This window comes from Citrus clementina, unplaced genomic scaffold (genome assembly GCF_000493195.1).
Source record: "Citrus clementina cultivar Clemenules unplaced genomic scaffold, Citrus_clementina_v1.0 scaffold_9, whole genome shotgun sequence".
Lineage (NCBI taxonomy): Eukaryota > Viridiplantae > Streptophyta > Magnoliopsida > Sapindales > Rutaceae > Citrus > Citrus x clementina.
Window position 1 is genome coordinate 757,438 of NW_006261964.1, and position 18,156 is coordinate 775,593.

Genomic DNA, 18,156 nt, shown 5'->3' on the forward strand with positions numbered 1-18,156 from the left:
AAAATTTACAAAAATTCTCGTGGTTTTGTGACTAATTACGTTCTAACACTGGACAGAGTTAGGTTGGGCCGAATTTCATGTCATTGTTATATAAATGTACATATGTACGCATACTCTTCGACACTTCTCTTATGTTGTGTTTATTTTATGGAGTGGGAGTGAAGAGTGTAGATTCCTCTTACTCCAGTGTTTACTTCAACATTTCGTGGGCCTCACTTATTTTTAGAGTGGGGAGTGTGAGTGGGACTCCCATGGGGAGAGGTGAGAGTGGGAATCTATTCCCACCACTTTCTTTTCTATCTTTTTTTTTCAATTAAATTTAATAAAATAAATTATATTATATTTATTTAAATAATATTATTATATTTAACTAAATAATAATTTACATTGATTATAAGTTAAAATTACTTTAAAATAATATTATTATATTAATAGATTAATAGAGAATTAATAAATATTACTATACACTATCTTCATTTGAAAATATAATATTATAATATTTATTTTAAAAATAATAGCACTATATTATTTAATATTAATAATTAATAATAATAAATAGTTTATTCTAAGAAAATATTAATTTCGTACTATGTTAATAGTACAAATATTTTATTTATATTACTCTTATCAATAATTTTTAATTTATATAATTAAAATTAAAATTAATAAAAAATTGTGATGTACATAATTAAGAATATTATTATTATTATTATAAATTTACAAATATAATAAAATAAATGTTTATTCATTAAATATATTTTTTTATTAACTTTGTAATTAAAAATTACAATTCTTTAAATAAGGATAAAATGTTAATTTGAAACTATTTACTCCTAATTCAAGACAAAATAAACATATAAATTGGATTCTGATCTCCACTCCATACTTTTATTCCCGTGTAAGTAAACAACATACTCTCACTCTCATTCCATACTCCCAATTTTAAGATTATCACTCTTCAAGATTCCCACTCAAATTCAAAAAATAAACGCTACCTTAGTCTTTTATATGCTCTTTGACGGTGATGAACGTTTGTTTATTATTTTTTAAAATGAATGCGTAAAATGATAACCAACTGCGGGAAGACACTAATCAGTGCCTGTAGAAAATTTTCGATGACACGACGTGCATACACATGGGTCTCTAGATCTGTTTATTATGTGTGTCTACTCATATTCCATAGAATGACAACGTAAAACATGATGCATGTATGATTCAATCACTGCGGGCTCATTCACATCACACCAGTGAGGTGGAAAAAGGTGAGCCAACTTGAAATGTTTGTTAATGACGAATTCAACAAGTTTCCAGACTCGTGTTGTGTGTGTGGGTATATATATAGCAGCAGGCTAAATATAACAAGAAACAGAGGAGTATAAATAGAGTGCTACTTGCAAGGGATGATGTCCTGAGGTTGCTGTTTTTATTGCCTGAGATATTTGAATCCATTTTGAAGAGAGATGCCACTTACATATATTCATGGGTTCTTGGCGAAGCCATTTTCATTCTTGTTCCTGGGATTTTTCCTAAACAACCAAACACAAAATTGACCATTGCATATGACATGCTTTGCTTTTTGGTATTTCTTGATATTTTGAAGGTTGGAACAATTAGTAAAACTAAGGTTAAGTCACAGACTCAAGTCATATTGGTAAAATTTCTCTTGCATCTCATCACACCTTAGTGTTGACGATATTTTTCCTTTCGGTTATCAGGTAAATAAAAAAAAAAGTGCAAAATCAAATACTTGTGTTTGTGGGAGGAACAAAGAGTTCGATGTCCCCTTTAGTTTCTAACATCGCATTAACCTGGGAGAATAAGAATCCGTTCAACGAAGAAACTATGTCTTTATGCATATTTAACAAAATGATTAGGGACCCACGTGTTACCAGTCCGATAGAAAACAAAATATATCACCGTAATTGCTACGCCGTCCAAAATTAAGCTACAAATAAAGACCGTTGATTAGACTGACCCAGACCCACCAATAAAGATATGGACATTAGAAAGGCTTTATTCCCATTTGTCCTGTTCATTAAAATTCAAACTTTCAGTCAATCTCCGACCATTTCACTTAGCTTCACTCTTCTTCACTCCGGTCACAACTCAGACGAACTCCTTTCAGGTATGCTACGTCGTTTTTGTTGAATTCTCGTTTCATGTCTTCATAATTCATGCTCATATTTATGTCCATGGAGCTAGAAACAGCAGCAAGATTCTTTTCTACTCTTAAAGCACTGTCATTTTTCTGGGGTCAAATTATAATTCTGGTAAAGTTACAAGAGTCTGATGAAACTGCAATTTTTCATTAATAGTGTCTAAAGATATGAACATTTTTGGAGAAAAAAATCATTTTTATCAGGAAAAATCAGTTTTTGTGTTCCTTTTTTATTTATTTTTATTGTTGGTTACTTTCAGAAACTGAAAAGGGGATAACTTGAGCTAGTAAGACACATTATAGCAACAGGTTTCTGTACAAGAGAAAAGCGGTTTTTTTTTTTTTTTAATTTATATTCTTTGACCGTGGATGTTTATTTTATGACTTGAATTGTGAAGTTGGGTATATGAATCTTCAAGAAAAGGCATGAGATGTAGTTTGATATGCTTTCATTATGTGTTCTTTGCATTTTCATTTATAATTTAGGGTCACATTTCTGACGTTTAATTTATGATGAATCTATCTTGGAATGTATGCTTACCCTTCTATATGTTCAGTAAAATGTGGTGTAGTAAACTTAAACATTTGTCTCAGTAATTGACGTAAGTGTTCCTCTCCAAATGGTGGAAAAACAGATATCAAATGGTTTGATGGAAAAGCAGCAACGATGAATAGCCTTAATGAGATTTTTGGAACCAATGAATCTGATCATTTTAGCAGCCTATCAGCTGAATTGTTTGGAAAATCTGCAGAAGATCCTGTTTGTAGTCATGAAGAAATCAATTTTGGGACAATATTTGATCTTGATTTGAGGCGGCCTTGCCATGAGGGTAAAAACGTGGGACAAGGAACTTGTGAAGATATTTTGCCTATTGACAAAACTCTATGCAACCCCCATCATGAATTATTTTCTTATTCGATCCAACAAACTAGTTTGTTGGATCAAGGTTCTAATATGCAAAGTTGTCTTGGGATAGCTGATGAAGAATATTATAACCCATATTTATATTTTATGGGCTGGCAAAATCTTCCGCAGATTGCACCATCTTATTGGCCACGGACACCGTTGAGAGAGCCAATTGCAGGACTTCCGATTACACTTGTTCTAGATTTGGATGGTATGATTTAGTCCATCCTATTATCCATAGTTCATTTCTTCACATATTTGCTTACCACACTACTTAGTGTATTATGTTTTGTGAATCAATGACTTGTGCCTACTGCCGAAGCATAACCTAAACCTAATTTTCTTCTTTGCTTCTATCATGCTAGTTGATGTTGGTAAAAATCTTATGCAGCTTAGTTAATTTTTTTCACATAGTAAAGTATATCTTGATCTTGGCTGGGACAAAGGAAACCATCTAACTGGCTGTTCGGTTTTGGGTTAGTAGTTTATTTGATCAGGGTAATAGACTGTACCTGAAAAATCATCCCTTTAGTATACATGAAATATGAATATTGTTATGGTTTTTTTTTTTTTGGGTAATTGTCTGTCAAAAAAGGGTTTGTTTGTCAGCGTGTATGCAATTTACTATGCTGAATTGATACTCATATATTTTGCATCTCTTTGTATTATTCAAGAATGGAATTGCGTGGCAGTCTATAATTGATTGAATTAGATAAAGCACGAAATCAATATCTCCAGAATATAGTAATTATACTTGAATCATAATCTGGTCCAGAACCAGCAGTTCATTCTTGAGTTGTGCTGATTTGTTATTGGTGGAGCAAGTAAAATCTGCCATGTTTGTCAGTTTCACCTATCAAATTAGCACTGTCTAACCTGTCACTGTCTTCCTGCAGAAACCTTAGTACACTCCTCATTTGATAATTGCAAAGATGCAGATTTCAGTTTTCCTATTCATTCCAAAATGGAAGTGCAGACAGTGTTTGTCCGGCAAAGACCATACCTTCACATGTTCTTGGAGGCAGTTGCAAGTATGTTTGACGTTGTCATATTTACAGCTGGCCAAAGCATTTACGCAGGACAATTGCTTGATATACTAGATCCAAACCAAACTCTCATAGGTCAGCGGGTTTATCGAGACTCTTGTGTGTTTGCTGATGGCGAATACTTAAAAGATCTGACAATATTAGGCCGAGATCTTGCAAGGATTGCAATTGTTGATAATACGCCTCAGGTTTATCTCTTTCTTTCTTATATTAATTATATATCTGTCTTTCTATATCAATGCTTCCCTAGATATATTATATTCATGCACTTAGTAGCCTTACATACCAAAATATGCAAGTGCCTACTCTTATGTATAAATTTGACAACTTTAAATGTATTTCAAAGACTCTTAAGGCATGATGATGCTTTGAGAACATATATGGTGCGAACCCCTTTCTTCACACTGTATCAGAGATGTGCGAGTGCACACACACGATTCACTTTTTTATGTGCTTTTTTCTGGATATGTTTTGCTATGATTCCATACTCTTTCCCAATTAATCTTTAAGTGTTGACCAAATTCTTTGCCCAACATTGGTAAAAGACACCTAGGTTTTATCGTTATTAAATTCTGGCCACACCTTATATAAACTAGCATTGTCTTCATGTTTGTTCTTGAATATTCCACTGGTTGAGTCATCAAGATGCTGTTTGTTAAATTAGTTGATATCTCCTATACATAAATGCAGGTATTTCAATTGCAAGTTGACAATGGGATACCCATTGAAAGCTGGTTTGGTGATCCATCAGATAGTGCGCTGCTTTCGTTGCTTATGTTTCTGGAAACACTTGTTGGTGCTGATGATGTCCGTCCAATCATCAAACAAAAATATGGTTCCCAGGAATGATAAGTAAAACTTTTACCTAATCCAGGAACTGGCCATGCATTACACCAGTTTGCAACTCTCCATTCCACATGATTTGAGTACAACGACTTTCTCCCGGCAAGATTTAGAATCCACAGGATGGGAGTATGTAATCTGTGATTGTTTTGTTAAGAGAGTGTATACTAGGATTTAGGCTTAGTTTGGAGGTGATCCTAAGTGCCTACTTGTTAGTAATTACTATGTACATGCTAATATGTAATTGACTGCACCTGAACCACCAAGTCAAATGTAATCACTATTGGCAACATTCAACATTAAAATTTAGACATTGATTGAATGAGCTGATCAAATCTTTTGTTATGCTTATTTCTTCATCTCGATAGTTATATTAAATTTAGAAAAGATGTAATGATTCTTGATATGACGAACCATGTGATTGGAAGGCAATGACATCAAGAATTTAATAAATTATATCAGCAAATTAAATTGAATCTGTGGCAATAGATGTTACATTCTTACAACAAATTGTACCAATTTTAGGCCTTGTAAATAGGTGGTCTCTCAAAATATTAGGTAACTACTTTGTTAATGCAGCTCTCCAGCCGTGGTCATCTTAAGGCATGGCCAAATCAGAGGAAGCAGAATCATATTTGGTTCTGTGAAATATCAGTGTTGCAGAGCACATCGAATAGAGAGTGGAGGGTCCTGAACCGTGCCTCTGGATATAAGATCATGGTTTAAGAATAAAACAATAACAGTTATATCATCATGAAAATGACGCCGAACCATTTTGTCAATCTTTTGAAGATCTGCATATCTCATCTCTCGTTTTCTTGCTGCTTCTTGGAGTGCAGCCTTGACAAGCCTTTTGGCAATTCCCTGCATTAGGAGAAAACCATGAGAAAGATGTTCGAAATCACAATAATCAATATGCCCATGTTAGTATATTATGATTACTTATTCATCTAAAAACCTTTGACAAATATCCAGTAAAAAAATTAGTTACCCGGTGCCATGCCTTCATTTAATGAGGCATTAAGCATAAAAACTTTTCAATGCATCAAAGTGAAGCAACAAAAATAGAAATAAATGTCATTAGATCTTACCACACGGGGATGATTTTGGACAATATCCACAGCCTTTTCATTACTCAAGTGTTCCCATAGACCATCGGATGCAAATATAAGGAAAGAATCATTTGGGTGGAGAGGATGAACAATTATAGATGGATTGGCAGTCAAGATAGGCATGTTCATTGGTTCAGGAAGCCTGAATTTTCCATTTATTGGTTCCCGGTTATACTGTGCATTCTTCATATATAAATCACCAATAGACCTAGAAACCTGCAATTATTAAGTTAAGAAATGAGACCCAAGTTCAAAATGGCCAATGCACTCAAAGATTTCTCAAACACCAAAAGCATGGGTTATGCATAGCTGGATACATATCACGAGCTTCAAAATTTTTGGAACAATCATGTTTTTGACCACAAATCAGAACACAAGTACCTAAGTGTAAAGATATATTCAAGTCAGTAGTTCCTGAAAAAATTCCAGCACTGCCAACAACTAAATTCTACCAGAAATACACCATAAAAACAATATATTGAAGAATAGGTTATATCAAGAAGCTACAGCATTTACCCTCTAATCAAAAGCAAATTGGGTATTTGAAATAACCTGAATAATGCCCTTCACTCTCCAAACTCCATGCTTGAGGATTACAATCTGAGGATCATGTGGGTGTAATTCCTTAAGTTCCTGCCTGATCTCCTCAAAGTTTGCATTGTGTTCCTTTGATAGCTGAATAGCAGCAGTTCCCCCAGTGTTGCCAACTTTCTTGCCCAAAACAACACGAGAATCTCCAAGGTTTGCCACAAACAATGTCTGCCGAGATATCACGCCAACAAGACAGCATGACCCAACTGTTGCTATTTGGGGTCGAGTACTCCATAATTCTGATACCTGAGCAGTAAAGCCTTCCTCCGTTAAGCGAAAAGCTCTTTCAATGGTTTCTCTAGTTACAACTCCCTGGGTCTCAGCTGCTATTGCTGCATAAACACAAAGCCTAAGCAAGCCAACATAAGAAGAGTTCCTCCTCCAAAGTTCAAATAAAAAAACCCAGAAGATTCAAGACAAAATATCAACTAAAAACGAAGGATTAAAAAAAAAAAATCATCCAATACACTGAAAGGTGTTCAAAGTATCAAAACCGCTAATTTCAACCAAATTCTAGTTTTTACAACTGACCCAATTCTTTAAAGCATTGTTTGCAAATTACTAGAGAAGTACTTCCTTGTTATCTCAACATAAAATTAACCAAGGAACCAAAACGGTATCTCTGAATCCAATAATTTGATTTTGCCATCAAAACAATTGCATCATATTGGGTTTCTCCTCTTGAGAATTTTCATGGTACAAATGGCATTTTCAGAACTCAAAATTTGACATCGTCAGTTAAGAAAAGCAAGCAATGTGATCATGCAATAAATAAGCAGTGCGTGGAGTCTCAACTGTAAGAGCTTCGCAATCCAAACTCGCACATGTCACCCAAATCGAAATCAAAATCAAAATCAAAACTTTGACAACCTTACAAACGTGGCTAATCAAAAACCACAAAATAGGATCACTACAAACAAAACTACTAACATAGCTAAGCAATCATTTTTTTTTCCTCTCCCAATTGCCACAATATTCGAAAATAAACTAAACGCTGACCTTGAAAGTGTGGAAACAAGTGATCACAAACGTAGCGGGCTGCGTCGGGCCCGCCGTGTCCATCATAAACGCCAACAAAAGTGCCAAAAGGGCCGCTTTCAATCTGGCTCTGATCTTCAAGAACTTGATTCGCTTGAACAACCGCCATTGAAAAGTCACCAGACCCATACTTCCCCAAATCTCTAAACCAAAGCAGACCCTCTTTCCCGCCAAACCCGTTACCGTTGACTGAGTCAACTCGGTCCTCACTATGTCGCCCGAAAGGCCTGAAACACGAAGACAGTAGGTTCATCAATGCATGGAGCATCCCACATCGCTCACAAAAACACTTATCCCCCTTGAATCGAATCAGCAGCTGATTCGGCCAACTGGGTTTCTGACGATTTGTCAAATTGTTTGGAATGATAAAAGGAGATTTTTTTTTTTTTGTTTTTTTTTTAGTGAAGGTGTGCGTAGGATAGGAGAGCGGAGTAGGTTAGAGGAGGGTGGTGGTGTGTGCGCTTGTGTTCGGTGGAGAAGGAACAAGGAAAAGGGCGACTGTTGTTTATAGGTTTTTATTTTTCATTTTGTTTCATTTATTATTATTTATTTTCCATTTTTGGGTTGGGGGTGGAGGTGTTTTCAATGTATCTTTTTGTTGAGAGTTCCTCTATCTTATATGCATGTAAAATATACTCTTTTCACATGAATAATACGTGAGTTTCATATATATATTATTCATGTGAGGAAAATGTATCTTACATATAAGATAGAGATTGCATTCTATTAATGTTACTGTTATTGCAATTGCATTTGCATTTGCTTTTGCTCGTGTCTCTTCAACTATTTTTCCTTTTTCCTTTTTTTTTGGCTTGGAGACATGTCGGTTGCATGTTTTTTACGTGTTTTATTTTCACTATTTTCTTTTTTTCTTTTTTCTTTTTGTTTCTGTTTCTGTTTCTTTGCTTTGGTGTAAGTGAAAGAATTCTTTAGAATTTATAATTTTTCAAGATATATAGTCGAAGAAAAAAGGTGATGGTGAATTTGTGAGATGTTGCATAATGATAGTTGTTTCTATATAATTTGACCCAAGTGCAAGTAGGGTAATGGTAGTAATTTTTTTAATTTTTTTATGCGGAGGGATGGTCGTTTAAAGTTGGAAAATTTTGGTGCTTTTCGAATACTATTTCTTTCCATTTCTTGCTTGCAATTGTCAAGTTGGTTTGAGTTAATTAATGTTATAGACTTATAGTCATTGAACAGTTCAAAAGAAAAAGTTCTAGTCATTCTACCTGTACTGTAAGTTCACGCAATAGGGTCATGGCACTATTTCACGAATGTTACAGTCATTGTACGGCAAGTTAAGTCAATTATTTAGTTAATTAAACAATACACTCTTTGGGAAAAGTTGACGCAATAAAGGGTGATAGTTTTAAGTCAATTATTGATTTGTTTAGACATTAATTTTGATAAATGGGTCATTAATATATGATCAAATGAGGTTGATAATGGAACCCAGTTATTAAAGAAAGCTGGCCTTCACCCAGAGAACAAATTGCAGGACATTTAAAGGAGGCCCTGCTGCTGCAGTTTTATTGTGCTCGTCACGTCTCGCGGGCGTTGGCCACTTTTAACTACGCATTCAGTTCAAAGACAAGTATAATGGAGAGAGCCTGAGCAGTCCTTTTTAAATGTTGTCGCCATTATCAAATTCCACCAAAATTCAATAATAGATAATCACATTTGGTGTCTTTCTGGCCGTTGAGCATAATTTTAATGGTGAAAGGCCTGTTAATATTTTGGTTGTTGAGTGTTTGATCAAAGTTCAGAGAGAGCCATTCTGATTTGAGTTGTCACACACACACACACACACACACACAGGGCAGTGAAAAGAAATGTCGACATCTTTGCTAGCTGTTGTTGCCAGAGAAATAGGCAGCCAGCCACCGTTGAAAGTGGCTTCCATTTCATATCATGATAGATTATTGACTTTGCCTTTGCCTGTTTGGCATTGGCATTTGCCTCATAAAACCACTTCGAGACATTTGATGGCAACACGACGTTGAACCCAAAAAGAAAATTTTCTTAATTTTCATGAACACCTGATGGAGTAAATTTCTTAATTACACCAAACAGGCATAATTTATTAGGATCCGGCAGTCTAATCGACAAAGCTCGCAATTTTGCGACCACATCAATTGTGTTTGGCCCAATTTTTACATTAAGAACCCAAATGTGTTTAAGAGTAGATGGTAATTTGGCGTTATCTCTGTGTTTGTTGAGCAGAAGGAAAAAATGGGTGACGTTAGTTTCTTGCAACTCATAATATTCACCCGGGTCACATTAGCTATGGTACAAAGAACAAGTTGACATAAATTAATTCGGCAAATAGCTCGTTTTCAATTTTTTGAAGAAACAAAAATATTCTGTCCCGATGAGTTTTGTAGTGGGGTCGATTAAAACAGAGATTTGTCCTTGGAATTTTGCTTGTGTGATTGTCAATGTATAGCAAATTTGGGAACATTGCAACAAATTTCCGAAGCTGCCATCCAGCTCGCTGTTTGGTTCCCGCATCAGTTGCAGCGCCAAAAAGTTGCCTGCTCGTGTTAGCTCAATAAGGCAATTGATGAAACACCGAGCATCAATTATAAGCAAAATATTTGGGACATTTGTTTTTGATGGTTCTGCAATGGCAGGCAAAAATAGGGTGGGAGCTAGTTGGTCGGTTTTGACGTTAGTTCAACAGTTTGTCGCAACAAATTTTCATTTTTTTGTTTGGGCTTGAATTTCATACTCTCTTCTGTAAGCTCAGTTGGGTTAATAATCACAGCCCAATGAAGTGAATTGGGTTCCTTTAAATTGGATTTTGGGCTTGCCCTATTATTGGCCCATAATCTCCTACTAGATTCTTCCAGATGCCCGTTTTGTCTCTGTACCCCGCGTGTCTCACGTACGCGTACACTTTGCTTCTTGGAATTGGTTGTTTGGTCATCTACGTTGAAGCTCCAAGTACGGATAGCGTTGCAGCCCCAATTGGGGATAGCAACAGATATTGTGTGAGATGCCAACACTTGTATCCGTATTTGGTAAAGGATATTTCCGTCCCCAATCTTTATTTATTGTTGGCTTGAATGGGTATGGGTTAGAAATTTCCCAATAAAATTAAAAATATTCAGCCGTTCTCTAATCCTCTATATCTCCTTTTACTTTTTAACATCTGTATATATATATATATTTTAAATATAATTATTTAGTTATGAAATTAGTTAAATATAATTAAACAGTAAAAGATCAGGATTCTCTCATGATCTAATCATGTTCTGAGCAAATAATTATTATGAAATTAGTTAAACAAACTTTTTAGTTTTCTTTAAATATAATTATTTAGTTATGAATATAATTATTTAGGGATGAATATTTTTTAAATATAATTATTAAAAATAATTATTTAACTCATGCATGCAAGTTGCCTCAATGTTTAATTTTAATCAATTTATTACTAAATATATGAATTGAAAAAAAAAAAAAAAGTCTCTAGTTGGCATTTCCTTGTCCATCCTTCACTCCTTTCAATTGGTCCTAATTTGAATATTATTCTATTGTCATTTGTTTTCGATTAGGACAAATTTTAGACGGTCCAGTAAATGTCTAGTTCATTTAACAGCTAATTTTTAAGTAAATGTCTAAAAAAATATCATTTTAAATATTTGTTTCAATTTCTCAGCTGCTAAGTGCTAATGTTTTTGTTTTAGGATTTTAACTTTTTACTTTAATATTAATTTGACTTAGCTATTAATTTTAGCTCTTAAAAAATTAAAAGAATAATAAATAGTCACCAGTCAAATGGGTTTAGTGAGTAGGTAAGGATGTTAGTGTTATTATACTTGTACTCGACCTTTCTAATTAATAAATATATTTTTTTTTTGTGTAAGTCATTCGGTATCTGGCGATCGCATTGGATCTCGACTAATTCGAATTCGGGGTATAGTCATAATTAAGACTCGTTATTCTTCCTAAATGACGTGTTTAGTAAAAATCGAACCCGATAGCTCTTCTCACAAACTTAGCATGTGCTGCCAATTGAGCCACAATCATTTAATAATAAATATAAATTTTTAAATCTGTATACAATTTTTTTTTGTGGAAGAAAGATAAAATTAAAGCAAGTACTCTGATCTTAGCATGACGGACCCCACAAAATTCATACTCACTAGGATTCTTCGCCATCCCTAACTAGAAGCTTCCTCTTGGGCTTCTTCGCACCTCAAAAGTCTATGTCAAATGGGGTTTTCACTTTTCAATTCATATATATGTGAGTGTGTAGGTTTTTTTTTTTTTTTTAATTTTATTACATGCTTATTTGTTTGTGAAATCAATGCATTTATAATTATACCAAAAGGAGGCTGTATTTCCCAACTTTCTTATTATAAGTGGGCGGCCAGGGACCTCTAGAATACAGCAAGAAACAAAAATAAGAAACTGCCAGTTCTCTTAAAATAGATAAGAATGTTTGGCGTCGAGCCAAAATTTTTTTATTTAAAGGTTGATCTCATTCTTTATTCACACCCATGAAAGGTTCAAGCTTATTTTCATGGTCTCACGTAATCGTCATTTCAATTTGCATATCCATTAGAAATGATATAATCAATGCGCTTCAATGTCAAAAATCAAATCAAATCAAATCAAAACCGATATGGTAATTGATGTGTTTGATTTTTTTTTGGTTTGATATGGTTTATTGTTGTGCATGCTTAATTAAATGACACATAAATAAAAAAACATATTTTAATAGTACTACTTATTCGATAAGATTTATACTAAATTAATGCACAAAATATGTTTTCAATTTGACACGATTTACTTCAATGCATACTTAAAGCGTCCCATAGGCAGAAAATATTTATGTTGCATATATATTTTTAAACAATTCATACAAAAGAGAATTTTTTTTAAAAAATTTATATTCCAAACATTACAATTGGGGATTGGGAAAACTTAAAATGCTTATGATTATAACAATATAACGGGACATTGGTACCTTTAGTTATATAGCCTGTAGATCCACTAAACAAAACTCGAAAATTTACATATAATACTTGCAAATTTGTCCATGCATATAAATGTATATTTAAAGTACAAAATGAGCCCCTTGATCGTTACCCTTGATTTTACCCCCTCCCCCACCCAAACAAAAAAAAAGAGACAATTAAGAAACAAAAAAAAAAAAGGAAAAAAAATCTTATCCAATTTGGGAAATTGGGTCGCCCAAAAATCAAAATCACACTCCATTGATTAACCTACATTATCCAAAACTTGCGTCTTGGGTTTAATGCTCCATGCTCCACTAATATGCCAACAGCAGTCCCCCGTCTAACCGACCATCAGTTTACTCGTAACGGTGACAGCCTCTCCGCGTATAACCGACTTAACTAACCTTGATCGTTACAGCCAATCACATGCTTCCACGTAGTGGAATGTTTCTTCTTACTAAAACGTTTGACTATTGGGCCCCACGTTAATTACTTAGATTAGATGTCAGAAAACTAAAATCCCTTTTGAATCTGTTGGGATTCAATGGACCCCACGTAAGTGATCCATAATCCAAATCCGTTTGAATGATGCATTCAAGTTACCAATATACGCTTAATTAAATCAGACGGTGTAGATTAGTTGATGGGTGGTCAAAGCATGGAATTTTAGAATATTATACTAGGATTCTTCGCTAGTCAGAATCACAAGTTTCTACTTCACATTATCTGTTGCCTTTTCAAGCTCGAATCAAGAATTAACACTTTCTCAAAGCCCATGAGAGTTGCAATCTTCAATTCATCACAAAACTAGCAATAAGCTTAAGCTAATTATTGGCTAAATTACAGAAGCGGCCTAAAAATTATTCCTAATTTGTAGACTATTTCTGAAAATTTCCCCAATCCTTTTGGCATCAAAAGACATAGATCACCTCATCAGTACGTGTCACATGATAATACCTCGGACCCACATCTCGATTGTTCTATAGAAGTGGGTCCATTGATCAAAACCCACATGATTTAATCAACTGGGTCTGAGCACATACACTCTAGGCCTGCTGATATCTCTATATATTCACCAGCTCCTCCTCTTCTTGTTTCCTCATTCAAAGCCAAAAGTCTTTTCATTGAAATTGTATCTCTGTCTCTCATATTCGTCTTTGTTTCTAGTATCTTGTTGCTTCATCATAATGTCTCCTCCTAACTTTGTCTCTCAGAGAGTTGGAAATAAGCCTACAAGCAACAACACTTTCAATACTTCAAGATTCTCATTATGCAATAGAAACATCTCCGTTGATGGCATTACTCTTCTTTCTGAAGTCCCCGTGAACGTAGCTCTATCACCTTTCTCTTCACTTCCTCATAGCTCAGACACCGACTCCATTCCTCCTCATATACTCAAATCTGTCGCTTCCAAATCCAAAAACGGCGCCTTTCTCGGCTTGTCCGTGAAGCAAGCTCAAGACAGAATCTTGAACCCCATAGGCAAACTCCTTAACAGGAAGTTTTTGAGCCTCTTTCGGTTCAAAACTTGGTGGTCAACTATGTGGGTTGGTTCAAGTGGCTCTGATTTGCAAATGGAGACTCAGCTGATCCTCTTGCAACTCCCTGAACTTAACTCATTTGCTGTACTAATCCCTCTAATAGAAGGCAATTTTCGCTCGGCAATTCACCCTGGTGCCTCTCACGGTGACGTTGTACTCTGTGTTGAGAGTGGCTCAACAAAAGTGAGGGGCCAAAAATTCTCTTCTTGTGCTTATTTGCATGTTGGTGACAATCCTTATGAGCTCATGAGAGATGCCTTCGCCGCTGTTCGCGTTTATCTGGGGACTTTCAGGCTCTTGGAAGAGAAAACTGTGCCCAAAATTGTTGACAAGTTTGGTTGGTGCTCTTGGGATGCTTTCTATTTGACTGTTGAGCCTGTTGGGTTGTGGCACGGTGTTAAAAGCTTTGCTGAAAATGGGCTGCCACCAAGGTTTTTGATCATTGATGATGGCTGGCAAAGCATTAACATGGATCACGAACCAGCGTTACAGGATTCTAAAGATTTGACAACTTTAGGGTCTCAAATGCTTTGCAGACTCTATAGGTTGAAGGAGAATGAGAAGTTTGCCAAGTACAAATCGGGCACCATGTTGAGACCAAATGCGCCGAAATTTGATCAAGAGAAGCATGACGCGATGTTCAAAGAAATGGTTGCCTTAGCAGAGAAGAAAAGGAAGATTAAGGAAGAAGGAGGTGATGTCTTAGCTCTCCCTTCGCCAAAAACTATTGAGTATCTGAACGATGATGAAGATGATGGTCAAGAGAGAGGGGGGTTGATGGCTTTGGTGAGTGATTTGAAGGAAAAATATCAAACACTTGATGATGTATATGTGTGGCATGCTTTGTGTGGTGCTTGGGGAGGTGTTAGGCCTGGGACAATTGCTGGGCTGGAGGCTAAGGTCACTAGTGCTAAGTTGGCTGCTGGGTTGCAAAATACAATGAACGATTTGGCTGTTGACATGATAATTGAAGGAGGGCTTGGGTTTGTAAATCCAAATCAAGCTGCTGATTTGTATGAAGCTATGCATTCATACCTTGCTGATGTTGGTATCTCTGGTGTTAAAGTTGACGTTATTCATGTAAGTTTTTTTACCAATTATTACCATTGATTTGCTTTTGTTTTGGTTTGTTTAATTCACGACACAAACACGAGCATCATTAGCATCAATCATAATCATTATGAACCATATTACTGTATGTTGGTATCTAGAACTATAGGCTATGTATTTTGTGGGTATTATTTGCATAAATGGATTAGCTTCAAATTTGTTTTTCCTTGCATGGGTTTGTCTTCCACTATTCAAGATGAAGTCTTAAAGCTATATTAATTACTAATTTAATTAAAAAAATCTCTTTAAAGTTACTTTTATTATTTTTCCCCCCAAAAGTCATCATTATCAATATGTTCATGGTCTCCTAACCGCCATAATCTTATCACGCTCATACTGTTGGCATCATCACCATCATGATCAATTTATCATGCATGCTCTTTATTATAATAAAAGCATTTGGTTTTGCCTATGCTGAACTTGTAAAATCATCAATAATATATGATTGGACAGAGGATGGGATGCATGTTTTTCTTATGTACTGCAGAAATTTTCATCAGGTGAGCACCATTTCTCTCTAGCAAGCATTTCTGGGCATTCCAAAAATATTACTAAAGGCTGGAGATTAGCAATTAGAGAAGTTTTTCTTAATTTCCAGAAAGATTGAACTGATTTTGAATGGTCTGTAACTTATTTCCCTGTGAACCTTTTACTGAAACGAAAAATTGTTTATAGAGGGAAAAGATCATTCAATCGGTTCAGTCTATAAAATCTGTCATGAAGATGTTAATTCTTTTGACAGGATGTGTAATCTCCATCGGACAGACGAATCCAGGAAGTCACACCAGAAACACAAGGGAGCCAACTTTATGACAAAATTGAAAAAAAAAAAAAATCAAAATTTTGGTCTTATCTTATGTATGCATATGTTCTCGTACTCTGCTAATCTTTTTAACTGCAGCTGATTTAAACTTAAACAAAGTAATACGTTTAATAAAGTCCTTTTCATTTAGCTTTTTCAGGATAGGATTGTGGTTGTGCCACGCATTGCAATGTTGCAAATTTTGGATTGAAGAACCCATTTATAGAAATAAACTGTAAATTATAATCTCTTCACCAATTTCACCAAAGCTAGCTTAGAAACTGTCAGGCTCTAGCTATGATTGTTCAAAATTGGTCTATAGTATTTTTAAAGCATAGAGGCTTTGGCGAACCTTGTTTCACATTACATTTCTTGGAAAAATTATAGGATAAAAAATGAAAATGAAGGCATCATTATTTGTTAACATTCTTTCTCTTCTTCTGATGATGTCTGGTTTTATGCTCTACAGACTTTGGAGTATGTGTCTGAGGACCATGGTGGCCGTGTCCAGCTTGCCAAGGCATATTATGATGGTCTGAACAAGTCTCTTCAGAAGAACTTTGCTGGAAGTGGGCTAATTGCAAGCATGGAGCAATGCAATGACTTCTTTTTCCTGGCAACCAAACAGGTCTCCATGGGCAGAGTTGGTAATTTTTTACTACTACATCATTTGAAAACACTAAAAATTGATTTCATAAGTTAATTCGAATGATAAAAGACCTAAAATCTCTATGTAGGTGATGACTTTTGGTTTCAGGACCCAAATGGCGACCCGATGGGAGCGTTTTGGCTACAAGGAGTTCACATGATTCACTGCAGTTACAATAGCCTGTGGCAGGGCCAATTTATTCAGCCTGATTGGGACATGTTTCAATCAGATCATATATGTGCTGAGTTTCATGCTGGATCAAGAGCCATTTGTGGAGGGCCAGTGTACGTCAGCGACAAAGTTGGCCACCATAACTTTGATCTCCTGAGAAAGCTAGTTCTTCCCGATGGTACCATTCTTAGATGCCAGCATTATGCCCTTCCTACTAGAGACTGTCTCTTCGAGAATCCACTCTTCGATGCCAAAACCTTGCTCAAAATCTGGAACCTAAACAAGTTCGCTGGTGTGGTTGGTGTATTTAACTGCCAAGGAGCTGGGTGGTACCCGGAAGAGCACAGATGCAGGGCCTACCCACAATGCTACAAGTCAATATCTGGGGTTATATCTGCAGACGATGTTGAGTGGGAGCAAAAAGACTCAACAGCGGTGTACAGAAACACCGAGCAATTTGCGGTGTACCTTCACAAATCTGATAATCTGACCGTAGTAAAATCCAATGAGCAAATCAATATCACTCTGCAACCATCTTCCTTTGAGCTATTCACAATCTCCCCTGTGCACAGGCTCAACGAGAGGGCTAAATTTGCACCTATTGGCCTTGAGAATATGTTCAACAGTGGGGGGGCAATTGAGTTCCTTGAGTATGTAAGCAAAGGGGGGCTTTACAATGTGAAGATTAAGGTTAAGGGAACAGGCAAATTCTTGGCTTACTCAAGTGAAAAGCCTAGAGAGATTATTTTGAATGGAGAGGATGTTGAGTTTGATTGGTCAAGTAACGGAATCCTGAGGTTTGAAGTGCCGTGGATTGGTGGAGGGTTATCTACTGTTTATATTTCAATATACTAAGCAACTATTTCCTTTCTTTGTTTTTAGACTTTTTTTTTTAATTTTGGAATATTTAAACATTGATTGTAGAATTTTTATTAAGATTTAAAGATATGTTTGTAACTAATTGTGTTTTTGTTGGTATAATTTTAGAAGTAAGAAATATAATTATTTAGTAATTTTATTAAATTACAATACCTCTCAATTTTAAACATCTATTGAGACATTGTTCTTTAATTTATATCCTAACTAATGTAAGAATAATTATAAATGGTCATGTGTTAAGATGGCGTGTATACTATTTTGGTTAGTGTTTTTTTATCTGAACCACAAGGTAGTCATGAATGAGCCCCAACTGTAAAAGACACCTTTAAACCTGATTTT

General features: G+C 35.3%; 3 protein-coding genes across 3 annotated transcripts; 2 read left to right on the forward strand and 1 right to left on the reverse strand.

Annotated features, from left to right (window-relative positions):
- Positions 1 to 1,996: 1,996 nt before the first annotated feature.
- On the forward strand, positions 1,997 to 5,281 carry LOC18031540 (CTD small phosphatase-like protein 2). Its single transcript, XM_006419303.2, has 4 exons — positions 1,997 to 2,125; positions 2,794 to 3,276; positions 3,962 to 4,299; positions 4,802 to 5,281. The coding sequence occupies exons 2-4, from the start codon at positions 2,826 to 2,828 to the stop codon at positions 4,958 to 4,960; spliced, it is 948 nt and encodes a 315-aa protein (XP_006419366.2). The 5' UTR covers positions 1,997 to 2,125; positions 2,794 to 2,825; the 3' UTR covers positions 4,961 to 5,281.
- A 122-nt stretch (positions 5,282 to 5,403) lies between these two features.
- Positions 5,404 to 8,283, reverse strand: LOC18032007 (probable protein phosphatase 2C 42). The gene is made up of 4 exons (XM_006419304.2): positions 7,657 to 8,283; positions 6,619 to 6,989; positions 6,046 to 6,282; positions 5,404 to 5,818 (listed from the first exon to the last, which is right to left on the reverse strand). Exons 1-4 carry the CDS (start codon positions 7,961 to 7,963, stop codon positions 5,606 to 5,608), a joined length of 1,128 nt encoding a protein of 375 aa, XP_006419367.1. The 5' UTR covers positions 7,964 to 8,283; the 3' UTR covers positions 5,404 to 5,605.
- A 5,506-nt stretch (positions 8,284 to 13,789) lies between these two features.
- LOC18031516 (stachyose synthase) lies at positions 13,790 to 17,793 on the forward strand. Its single transcript, XM_006419307.2, has 3 exons — positions 13,790 to 15,286; positions 16,588 to 16,765; positions 16,856 to 17,793. The coding sequence occupies exons 1-3, from the start codon at positions 13,853 to 13,855 to the stop codon at positions 17,791 to 17,793; spliced, it is 2,550 nt and encodes an 849-aa protein (XP_006419370.2). The 5' UTR covers positions 13,790 to 13,852.
- The last annotated feature ends 363 nt before the right edge of the window (positions 17,794 to 18,156 follow it).